At 39.2% G+C, this 13040-nt stretch overlaps 1 protein-coding gene across 5 annotated transcripts in view; it reads right to left on the bottom strand.

Moving 5' to 3' along the window:
- PCSK5 (proprotein convertase subtilisin/kexin type 5) overlaps positions 1–13040 on the bottom strand; it is a 285728-nt gene that overhangs the window by 136909 nt on the left and 135779 nt on the right. For all 5 annotated transcript variants that reach the window (XM_039544180.1, XM_039544177.1, XM_039544178.1 and 2 more), the window contains exon 9: positions 53–153. In XM_039544180.1, coding sequence (XP_039400114.1) covers positions 53–153 — 101 coding nt within the window. The remainder of the gene's footprint in view (positions 1–52; positions 154–13040) is intronic.

The raw sequence follows: 13040 nt of genomic DNA, 5'->3' as shown, positions 1-13040 counted from the left end.
CATTTATTTACGCATTATTATTATTTTTACTAGAGTATAGACCAAATCTTACTTTGCTTCCAGTGCCAATGCAATGATTCCTGCAGCCATAGGTGCAGAGGCTGAGGTTCCAGTATGACTGTCTGTACAACGCTGCCTCAGGTCGGTGGTGATCTGGAAGAAATTGAATGTGTGAAATTTAGAACACAACTGCAGAAATCAGAACAGGTTTCTATTGCCTACATGAGTCAAATGCAGGTAAACAGAATTTTCTTCTTTAATAGGGATAAAAAAGGCTTTTGAATACATTGATTTGAAATTTTCCTATTCTACTCACAGGTTGAAGGTATTTGTGAACTTGGAGAAATGTTCACTCTATTCTATAGTACTGAACAGGCATGTTAGTCTCAGTTTGTCATGGCAGGACCACCTAAAGATTTGGAAATTAGAAAAACACACATACCAAAAGTGGGTTAAAATTCTGCCTTCATAGTACTTTGCATTTATATAGCACTTTCTATCCAAGAACCACAAAGTGCTTTACAAACATTAATGTAATTAAATCTCTCAATGCTCTTGTGATGCAGGTAAGTATCATTATCCCAGTTTTACAGATGAGAAAACAGGTGTGAAGCGTTAACCAATTTGCCTGAAGTCACATAGGGAGCTAGGAACAGAATACACATCTGCTGACTCCAACTGCTGTGTTTTAACCACAACACCATGCTTTCTCCTTTAAGCAATAATTCATCTGAAAATAACCCCTAGTTGTTACTTAACACCCCACATTGGAACCCACAGGGGGTATCATCAAACAACTTAAATGTATGGAGAGGCCACCCTGAAAGAAAGCTTTCCTGAACCTCCTCTTCTGGCCTTCAGACAACTTCCCAATCTCACCAAGATCATCATCAAAAGCAAGCTCTCCACAGACCAGGACACACCAACTCAAAGTGGCACCAGACCCTGCCACAACAGATGCAAAACCTGTAGACATATCTCCAATGCTACAATGATCAACATCCCCTACACACCTTTCACGACACATGCCTATCACAACATGTGATGTACCTCATCCGGTGCACTAAATGCCCCAATAACAACTACGTGGGTGAAACCAGACAATCACTACACTCTCCAATGAACTCACACAGAAACACGATATAACACAAAAACACCATATCACCCATGTGTGAACACTTTTCACAAAGCGATCACTCCGTATCTGACCTATCAGTCCTCATCCTCAAAGGAAACCAGCACAGCTCTTTCAAAAGATGAGCCTGAGAGCTTAAATTCATAGCTTTGCTAGACATAATCATGCTCTTAATAAAAACACTGTTTTTAGGAATTATTACAACAATCACTAACCCCTCTTTTTGTCCTATGACTACAGGGGTGTTAATGGGCCACTTCACCTCGAATGGTCCCTTAGAATATGTGGTAAACTATCTGTTCAACCTTGTACAGTAACTCCTCACTTAAAGTTGTCCCAGTTAACATTGTTTCGTTGTTACATTGCTGATCAATTAGGGAACATGCTCATTTAAAGTTGTGTAATGCTCCCGTCTAACGCCGTTTGGCAGCTGCCTACTTTGTCTACTGCTTTCAGGAAGAGCAGCCCCTTGCAGCTAGCTGGTGGGGGCTTGGAACCAGGGTGGACCGGCAGCCCCGCATCAGCTCCCCCTATCAGCTCCCCACTCCCCTAAGTTCCTTGTGCAGCAGCTGCCCAGCAGGATAGCAATTGCAGCTGTCCCTCCCCCCCACTGCCATGTGCTACTCCTGCCCTCTGCCTTAGAGCTGCTCCCCGAGACTCCTGCTTGCTGTGCGGGGGGAGGGGGGGAGGGAAGGAAGAGGGGGGCTAATATCAGGGTGTCCCCCTCCCCCCTGCTCCTGCACCCCGCTTACCCCATCTTCCATAGAGCAGGGAGGACACACCAGGGCTCAGGATGGAAGGAGCTTGCAGCAGCTGCGGTCTCAGCAAGCTGATCTAATTAACAAGGCAGTGTACTTAAACGGGAATTGAGCATATCTCCCTCCATTCCTGCTGCCTTGTAGAGTGCGAGTTAACCCTTGAGGGCTCAGCCAATTGCTAGTTCATCATTTAGCAGTAAGGGAAATATCCCACCCTCTGATTCCTCCACCTCAACCAAGCTTCACAATCATCATCACTGTGTACCAGTATTAAATTGTTTGTTTAAAACTTATACTGTGTGTGTGTGTATACATATATAATATAGTCTTTTGTCTGGTAAAAAAAAATTCCCTGGAACCTAACCCCCTCATTTACATTAATTTTTATGGGGAAATTGGATTTGCTTAATGTTGTTTCGCTTAAAGTCACATTTTTCAGGAACATAACTACAACGTTAAGTGAGGAGTTACTATATTTAGCTGTGACACTCAGAGTACCTTTCTCAGACCTGGGGAAGAGCTCTGTATAGCTTGAAAGCCTCTCTCTAACGAACAGAAGCTGGTCCAATAAAAGATATTACCTCGCCCACTGTGTCTCTGAAAATCCTGGCAGGATCGAAGAAACTGCCTCAGTCATGTTGAAGAAGCTTTTATCTGTCAGATCAACCAACTTCATAATTTGTTTACAGTCTTATATTGTAATATATTGCTTACAGAAAACTCATTTTAAAATGTGGCCTACGTAGATAAAGCTCCAAAAGCTATAATGGGCATTTCCAGTTAAATAGACAAAACACAATTGCATTTAACAAAATAATCTTGCATTTAACATTAGAACACAAGTAGCTCAGAAAGAAGTGTGATTATAGGAAGATAAATGTATTTCTACAAAGTTTTAAATCACAGGTAAAGATTTGGATAATTCAAACTAGTTATCACAGTTCAGGAGATTAGCACAGTGCTACAAACATGCTTCTAGGTCACTAATTAAAATGTAGCTCATGTCATTAGAAACAGAAAGCCTTTATTATCTACAGTTCTTCAAGGGGATATGTGCAATGAGTGGGTGGTGTCACAGTAGCTCCTTGTGAACAAAAGTCTATATCACAAAAAATACTAGATAGGTTAAAAACTGGACTGGATTTCCTAACACTTTAGGTGTCTTTAGGTTAAGTCATTAATGGGGAAGCACGTGGGTAGTGGGGAGAAGCTTGCAGTTTTGCTGCAGGTACTGCACCTCTTCCCTGGCTATACAAAGCTCTTGGTCTCCCGGGCTCGCCACTCAGCAACTTTCACTAGCATTATATTTTACATATAAGACCACTAGAAAAGACTAAGAGAAAAGCAAAGCATGGAAATAAACACAAATAAGGCTTACATAAGAATACAAAGATACCTGGCTAGCTTTAACCTAGTAGCCAGCTGAATTATGCATTGTCAAAAAGTCACATATCACATGAGCAGATGAGAAAGCATTTATTAAAAGTGGATGGTAGTTTGATGTCACTAATGTGTATGTGTATATATGTGTGTGTGTGTGTATATATATATGTGTGTGTGTGTGTAGATACATATATATTTGTTCAGAAGAGCAGAAGTTAACATAGAGTCAATGAGGTGACATGGCGTAGGCATCAGGTGAACTCACTCAGAGATAATGCTGAAAGATGGGGAAAAAATTGACTAAGGCATTTAGAAAATCATGTTTCTAAACTACTTGATCTGCCAAAGGCCAGTCTACCTCTCAACTTCCAAACTCCCAAAAGTCTGGAAAGAACCATTTTTGGTCTATTTCTGAATTCTTGATAAATCATTTTATTCTGTCCATGACCTGTAAAAGTCTTTAAATAAAATTTTCAGACTCTGTCTCATTTAACAATTGTGCATCAATTTAGCCAATGGATATTTAGAGTATCAATGAAGTACTAAGTGTGTGTACTAGTTTATATTGTAAAAGGGGTGCCGGAAAACCATCCTGTATTTCCCACACCTTGGTGTAAATTGGTTTTGTACTGTAACTAATTTCTAACACAATGACATATTCCTTTATATTCTTCAAAAGGGAGTAGGCAAAGGGAAACTTAAAGGGCCAAATTTATAGCAGGAGGGCTCCAGAAGCCCTGTGTCTACTGTGCAAATGCAAATCAGGTAGAGTATTTGCAGGTGAAATCTAAATGGCCAAGGTGCACACAACTACGTACAGAAATTAAGTTCTGTGGGCTTCTTCAGGCACCTTTTCTGAAAATTCGGCCCCAAAAGAGTGGAAAAAACAAAGTGGAATGAATAGCACATGCTCACTCTCTCACACACAGTGGCCAGCAGAACTACTGCACCCTGCAAAAGAGTAGTGCAGTCACTGAACTCTCCCTGCATTCCAGGAAGCACTGGGTTTGCTTGCAGCACAGTGATACCTTCAGGAGCTCATGCAGGGGAAAGTCTCATCCTCATTCCCCTGACAATGGTTTTGCCTTGAAAGACACTATTTAGCCCTCTCATTGAAAGCATATTGTCTGATGTTATCTACATATCTATCTATCAGGAGAAAGAGAGGGGAGTGTTTCTGAGGCTACATTTACACTACAAGCTCGGAGTGCGATTCCTAGTTTGTGTAGACATACTCATGCTCATTGATCTAGCAAGCTAAAAATAGTAGTGTAGCTGTGGTGGAATGGACAGAATGGCACTGTGCTAGCCGCCCCGAGTACAAACCCACCTGCATCCTATAGGTACATACTTGGGGCTGCGAGCACGTGCGCCCACTGTCACTGCCCGTGTTAGCAGGGCTACATTACTATTTTTAGTGTGCTAGCTCATGAGTACATCTATGCGAACTGGCCATCACACCCCTAGCTCATAGTGTAGATGTAGCCTTAGTTTTACGTGTGCAGTGCCCATGAATAGCAAGTGCAATAAAACCATTGCACTCTTATGCTGCATTGTTTGTCCCATGTCCTAGCAGACGTTGTACAATCCCTTATCTCTCTCTTTCACTCAGCAAATATTGCAGCAGAAAATGTGTAATGAAAGCTCCCTAAGTGGAAATCCTACCTGAGCCATTTCAAAGGGAAGTTACTGATAGCAGCTGAGATGTTTAGATGTAAATTACAGGAGAAATCTAAGGCATGTTTTTCAGCATTAAGGGTGCACTGTCAGAGAAGCCTTGTGTCTATCTTTAGAAACAAAGAGACAGGACCACCAACAAGCAGTCATACTTCAAGAAGAAAAATGATGTTCAAGATTCCAGGACCACACAAGGGCAACATCATTAATCATAATACAAGGAGATGGGGCCTGCCAGGGACATGAAGTTGACATTAGTGTCTGAAAGCTGTCATTCTATTCAACAGTGTGCGTGGACATGGGCACCAATTTTGGATCTTTTACCTAAAGTACAATGCACTCACAGGTTTTAGTTATCATTGGAACAACTGCTGATCTAAGGAAACAGTGATAAGCCTAAATTCAGGCGATGTAATATTTTATAATGCACTGTGCTACAATCATCCCATCTTTCCTCCAACAACAGAAGAAAACAACTGGATTTGACTGAAAGCAATTACATACTGGCTGGTAAAGATATAGTTTCAATATGAAATTAACAACTTAGAACACCATGACAAAGGTCAGTTTAAAGGTATAATTATCAGCACAGTATATTTTCTCCTTTACCGTATATGAGAGTCAGGTGGTTTTCTGACTAAGTGCAGTTTTATAAAAGAAAGACCTAGATACCTACTGTAACGGTTTGGTACAAGTGACTTACTCTGAAGATTTAAAGAAGTGTCATTTCTGTACAGTTATTATTCAGGTTATGTTATCAATCTTCCCTTAGTTATAGCTGTAGGGAAAGTTAGTTATTCAGGTCAAAAATAGGATTTTCCTTTGCAGAGAACATTATCACTTCTCCCATCCTAAGCCTCTTATTTCCAGATATTTCATAATTCATGTCTTGAGCCCTTAGCTGTGGTTGAAACACTTTTTACCTGCTGAGGTAATTCCTACGGGTATGTCAGCTTGAACAGACTTGTCTTCTAAAATGAGAAGTGTTTAATGAAAATCTGTAGTTGCCAATTCTCCCCCACCCCAGTGTCATGTGATCCCAAACCACTTTCTATTGAAGGTGCCATGTTGTATTTTCTCCGCAGTTGAACAGGGGGAGTATTTTTTTAATAACTGACAAGAGATGCTATAGATGAGCACTGAATTAATTTTTAAAAGGAGCAATTGTGTATACCATAGATTGAAAATTTCATCAGTGAGTGGGGGATTTTCATGCATAACTCACCAGTATTGTTAACAGAAAATATTTGAGTAAATCCACAGTACACTGATAGTACTGTTATTATTTATTTGTGTAGTGCCTTTGCTAAGATAAAGGCCATATTAACATATAGAGCTAGATTGTGCCCTTAAATACAGCCTATTCCAAGAGGTGGTGCAGAGATGCATGGCTCTAGGGGCAATAGGTAGAAGCGTTTCTGCCTGCGGGGAAGGAGGCACAATGCCTTCTGGAGCTCTTCAGTAACACTGAGGTTAGAAGGGGAGGAATTTGCTACAGTTAAGTGTCCTAGGCACATTTCATGTCACTTCTACTGAGATCCTTAGAGTCTCACGCTCAGCATGTGTTTCAAATGATAATTGTTTTAAAAGAGTAAATTTTTCAACAGGCCTGTACTTGGCTTCCATTTATCTGTGTCCCAAATTGTGGCTTTATATACTTGTGCCTGCACTTTGCAGCTGCTCCTGCAAACATCTGATAACAATTGTAGCACTGAACTATTTAAAAGGAATATGTGCACAGTCTTTGGATCTGAAAAGGCAGGTGTACTTTGTGCATGCACAGTGGGAGCCAAGAGTTGAAAATCCAGTCCAAAATATGCAACAGAGATTTTTGACAGGTGCAGTACAATATAGTAATAACTAATATGTATTCTTGGCCTCATCCTTAATGCAGTCTTAGTGCAGGACATTAATGTCAGTGGGAGTTTTGACTGTGTAAGAACTGCTGGCTAGAACTGTACAAGGCAGATTCTTGTGTCACTTACTTTAATGTAAATGTAAATTCCATATCTTCATCATAGTAAATGAGATCAGAGACTTGTCTATGTTACTAAAGCAACTATGATTATACCAGTTTGAAAAAGAACAATTCTGGCACATGGTATGTTTGTGAGGATGAAAAAAACATGTAAAGGGGAAAAAATGTGTGGTTATCCACAAAGTATATTTTCTTAGGACAAGATGAAACCAGGAGATATCTGTATCAGCTTTTACATACCCCCTCTCTCTACTCGCCATACTACCGAGTGCCTTTTTAGAACACCCAATACCACTAGCATTTTTGCTTGTATGGGACTGTTTACTTGTCCAACTCAGAAGGTGCCACTAATACAAATTGGATAGGACTAAAGCATAATCAGCACAAACTAATATGCTGATTTCACTGAGATTTTTCAAACTCCTCTCCCTGCTTAATTCTGCTTTGTATTTGTACAATCTGACACTATAAAGCAGATGAGACAGAAGAACAATGTGCTGTCACTTAGAGATATTTCTGTATTACTATATTGTTAAAAACTCATAATCTACTGGGGGCTTGACTCTATCCTCAGTTACAATGAAATAACTGAGGAGTATCGTCATTTAAATCAGTTACCCTAATGTAAATCTTCTGTGAGATCAGAATCAAGCACTAGGATATTTATGGTGGATTTTTATGGTGGATTGTATTTTATAACATATCTTCTCCTTTCTTAAAAGCAAGAATCTCATACACACAGTACAGCAAGCTGAACTATCACATCCAATTAGACTGACCTATAGGAAAGTCACTAATCTTAAGAAAGCTGCTGCTGCTATTCCACACGAGGAAGCCATCAAGCCCTTTCTATCTAATTTCCTTTTGTGGGTGGGTGTGAAGTACAGGCTTCAGGACAGGATTAAATTTAATTATATATAAATTTTAATCTTTATTTTTTTCCATTGTTATTTGCTATTTATATACATACAGCACCAACAATGTCCTGGTCAGTTTGTGGAAAAAAATGAAGATGAGGTCTCTGCCTCAAAGGACTGACCATCTAAGCAGACAACATAAAAACTAAGGATGGGAGACATGAGGCAGCAAGAAGCTGTATGGTTTCATAATGACATTGAATTTGCATCATCTTAGCGCCATGATTTTTTGGCTTTGTATAGAAGTTTTCTATGTTTTCTGGTGATGATTTTCACTTGTGTGTATTAGTCAAAACGTCTCTGTCGGGGGCATTAGGGTTAATAGGTCTTTTGGAAAAGGTGTGTTATAGTGAGCAAGTTAGAGAAGAGAGAGGTGATATTAAGATTATCCTTATCCTTAACCCTATAATGATGGCTTACTACAGATGTGAAAGAGAGAGAAAGACGGGGGAGAGGGTCATCATTCTGTGTATGTGCTCAGAGGACACTGATTGATAGGTTACAGCTGTTACTTGTAACTCTTAAATTCTTTCAGTTAAAGGGTTGGTTCTGCAAATTCACCTCATCTCTCTTTAGAGATGACCTTAGAGTAATATAAGAACTAACACAAATGTTGTCCAAAGGAAGGTGACTGGTTTGTATACAATACTGTGGGAGAAAGCTATTTCCTGCACTCAGTGAACAATGTTTTTCTTTGTTATTGGAAGTGTCAGAGGGGATTACGCTTGCTTGAGGTGTCAGCTACCAGCAGTAAAACATCCTGAGGAGAGGTTATGGACCTCAGGAGTCAACTGGTAATACAGTGCAACATCGAAGAAGAGGAAAGGGCCTTTGATGGAATATTTAGGGCCTGATTCTCCACTGTGTGAAATCAGTGGAGTTACACTGGTATAAAACTGATATAACTCCATGGAGAATCAGGCCCCTACAGTGTGGCCATTAAGCAAACAGATGGTGGTTTGAACAAGAGTAGCCATGATCTGAAGTGGGCCATGATAAGCAGAGAATTGAGGGAGTACTGTAATCTCCTATGGCAGCTGGCACTGCACATGCCTTAAATGATTAACATGTATGCAGCTGGATCAGCCCACGGTTATTGGATCACTGGAGATACCAGCTGCCAGATCCAATTCTCAGAACTAATGAACACACACAGAATTCATTGACTTCAACTAAAAGCAGCATTTCTTCATCTCCACTGAAAAGCAGGCTCTGGATGTCTCAAATTGGCATTCTAAATTAAGAAAAATGGCACTTCTGAAAATGTAGGCCTTAATATCTTTGCCATATAAGCCTTTATATAAAATGGGCATCAGATTTCCCTAATTCACCAGGCTAAATTTACATTTGCAAAACATTTTGGGATCTTTGGAAGTAGGACAATATATGAGTGCAAAGTATTATCATTATTAGAAATACAATGCAATAAATTTTAAAAGCTATGTAGGATTAAATATCTGTAGACAACATTTTATTTAACCTTATTCTCATGATTCAACTTACAAGTAAATTTACAATAATGGAAGCATGATAATAACAAAAATGTGTGGAGGTAATTTTGGTTCAGAAGTGAGGGATATCTCAGAAGTAAGCAATATAAATGTCCTGATGTAATGAGATTGTTTAAGTGTAAACACAGGGAGTAAGTCTTACCTAAAAGAATGGAAGAAAATGATTGAGAAAACTATGATTGAAGAAAAATGGGAGGATTGCACAAGATGTAACAACAAGTCAGGCCGGAGAAAGAATTTAAGCAGAAAAACATGAATGATATTGCGAAGAGTTTAAGAATGTTTTGCTAGATGATCCCAAAGTCACAATTCCACAATCAAGAAAGAAGTTACACTGGTTAAAAAGCCAGCCTGGCTAAGAGGGGAAATGAAAGCATTACATATATCATATAAAACAAATGTAAAAAAGGGAAGTTGATAGCAATGAATATAAATTAGAAGTTAGAAATTTGACAAGGGAAGTAAAAGGACACAAGTGGAAATCTATAATCAGGCTATAGATTCTATAGCAAGGAGAAGAAGAAGGAGTATTTTAAGTGTATCTGGAATAAAAGCAACCCTAAAAATGGTGTTGATCCATTACTTGATGGAAATGGCAGAATTACAAATAATTTCACAGAAAAGGCAGAAGCATCCAATAAATATCTCTATAGTTGGGAAAAAGACAGAAGATGCATTCATCTCATTTGATGATAAAATACTTTCCATTCCAACAGTAACTAAAGAGGATGTTCTGCGGCAGCTACCCTGGCCAAGGAGCTTCCTGGACTGTTAAGTGGGCTGTGAAAGTTGGTTTTCAATAATCTTGAAACACTGAGGAGGAAACACTGAGGAAGTTCCAGAGGACCAGAAGAAAGCTAATGTTGCATCAATATTTTAAAAGGATAAACTGGATTACTTTCTTAAATAGATTAAAACTTGCTAACTGATATCTCAAAATTTAATAATAAATGGGGAATCATCACTAGGCGGGTATGTTTCTAATGGGGTCCCACAAGGATCAATTTTTGGACCCATACTATTAAATATTTATCGATAATCTGGAAGAAAACATAAAATCATTACTTGATAAAGTTTGCAGATGACACAAAAATTGGGGAAGTGGAAATAATGAAGAGGACAAGACACTGACACAGAGTGATCTGCATTGCTGGGTAAACTGGGTGCAAGCAAACAATAATTTTTTATATGGCCAAAGGTAAGGCCATGCCTCTAGCAACCAATAACTTAGGCCATTCTTACAGGATGGGGAACATTATCATGCAGAATAGTGATTCTGAAAAAGACTTGACATTCATGGTGGATAATCAGATGAATATGAGCTTGCATGAGCTGTGGCTAAAAAGGCTAATGAGATTCTTGGACGTATATGTGCCGCTAGCAGACCAGATGCCAGCTCATGCCAGAGTCCCAGGCCAATTCACTTGTGTATTAGTTTAGATCAAAGTAACTGTTAAATGTATAAGAGTGTATATGGTGTTTAAACTTTATGAAAACTAATGGGATGTTAGTTGCATTGTTTTCACTTATCTGTATCCTGTTATAATGCAGTAGCAAACATTTACATTGTGTGTACCCCTGTAACTAAATAACCCATCAAACAAGAAGAGACCTTGTGGAATGCAAATGAAGAACTCTAACAGAAAAGTGCTAATTTCAAAACAAATGGTCATTGTGCATGATGATTGGAGGTCAAAGACTCTAACTGCTTTCCTCACTTTCTGCAATCAAAGGAAAAACCCACATGGAGAGTGACCCAGTCAGCTCAGTTTTCTGTGAGAAGAAGCTATAAGAATGGATTTAATGAAAGATCCTTCCCCTCTGGACTGTTTGGATTCTAACAAGGCAGAATGACTGAATGAGAAGATGGAGATCCAGAGGGGTAGCCCTTACAGACTTCGGGGAAATTGGCAGATTACTACTTTTCTGCTACCATTTGGAATTATAGACGGTGACTCACCTGTACATATATTTTACCTGTTTTAACCTCTCAATAATTCTCATATCCTTTTTGTAGCTAATAAATCTTTAGTGGGTTTACTATAGAATTGGCTGCCAGCAATGTCTTGGGTGTAAGTTCCACAGTACCAACTGATCTGGGGTAAGTGACTGGTCTCCTGAGACTGAGAGCAGCCTAAATGTGACGTGATCTTTGGTGTAAGTGACCATTTATGACTAAGTCTGGTTTGTTTGGGCGGCAAGACAGATTGGAGCATCTAAGGGACTGTTTGTGACTCCACGGTAGGACTGGTATAGTGATCCAGGATCTCACAGTTGGCACTGTATTGGTGACATTGAATTATAGAACACATCACCAGCTTGGGGTGTCTTCCCTGTTTTCTTACAGTCTGCCCTGGGGTAGGCACTCACAGTTGTGAGCCACCCCAGAGAGCGTGACAATATAAATAGGAGAATATCAAGTGGGAACCGGGAGGTTATATGAATCCATATATCTGGTACTATGAATGGTGACTGCTCTTGGACTACTGTGTCCAGTTCTTGTGTCCACACATCATGTAGAAACACTGGAGAGGGTTGAGAGAGGAGCTCAATCTATTTAGCTTATCAAAGAGAGTTAAGGCATGACTTGATCATAGCCCATAAGCACCTACACAAAGAACAGAAATTTGATAATAGAGAGCTCTTCAATCTGGCAGACAAAGGTATAACAAGATCCAACAGCTGGAAATTGATGCTAGACAAATCCAGACTAGAAATAAGGCACCAATTTTTAACAGGGAGGGTAATGAACGATTAACAACTTGGACTTGAAGCAGGAATCATTTCAGGGAAGTCCTGTTGTATGAGTCATGCAAGAGCATTGACTAGATGATCACAATGATCCCTTCTGAACTTAAAATTCATGAATCTATTAATTTTATTGAACTTTGAAAAAAAGGTTAGCACAGGTCTTTGAAAGGACCATATGGGAAATTTGATCACAGAAGTGAGTATTGCTAGAAAATGGAATGACTTCTTTGCTTTATTATCTCTTGGGGGAGAACAAGGAGAGACGCCAGAAACAGAGAGAAAGTTTTTGTGGAGAGAAGCAAAGAAAGAACAGAAAAATTACTGGAACGAAGAGTTACCTCAGAACAAGTTTTTTTTTTTTTTTTAAATTAGATCATCTGAAAATAGGGAAGATTCCAGTAAGGGATGGCCAGCATCCCAGAATCTTGAAATACACAGCAGATCGTATTTAAATTTTAAAAAAAAGCTAGAGCAGGAATTTTTAACTCCTCATTAGCAATAAGAAAAGAACTGGAAATAAGGTATCATGAAACCAATGCTTAAGGAGGGAGCAAGGAAAGATTCTAGCCAGTATAAGTTATATTCAGTATTAGAAAAGCACCTTGTGATTTTTTATTATGAAGAGCACAGTGAACAGGAATAGATTGGTCAACGATAAGTCATCAGGAAGGTCGTGCTTAATGAATCTGATAATATTTTTGAAGGAGTGACAATAATGGTTTGAGAAGAGTAAGGGGCAAAACAGAAGCTGACAGACTATCTGGACTTCAGGAAGGCTCTCCAATTAAAAAATAAAGACCAGTAATGATGTCAACAATAGTGGAATTCTCCTGTGGAATAAAAAACCAGCCATGGTCAGAAATTAATTGAAAACAGCCATAGCCTGGGAAGGAATGAGATGGCAAATAGCGCAGGAAAGATAAGCAATGA

The sequence above is a fragment of the Mauremys reevesii genome, linkage group 6 (assembly GCF_016161935.1).
Source record: "Mauremys reevesii isolate NIE-2019 linkage group 6, ASM1616193v1, whole genome shotgun sequence".
In the NCBI taxonomy this organism is placed as follows: domain Eukaryota; kingdom Metazoa; phylum Chordata; order Testudines; family Geoemydidae; genus Mauremys; species Mauremys reevesii.
The sequence above is the reverse complement of the archived record's forward strand: the minus strand, read 5'-3'. Positions and strand labels throughout refer to the sequence as shown.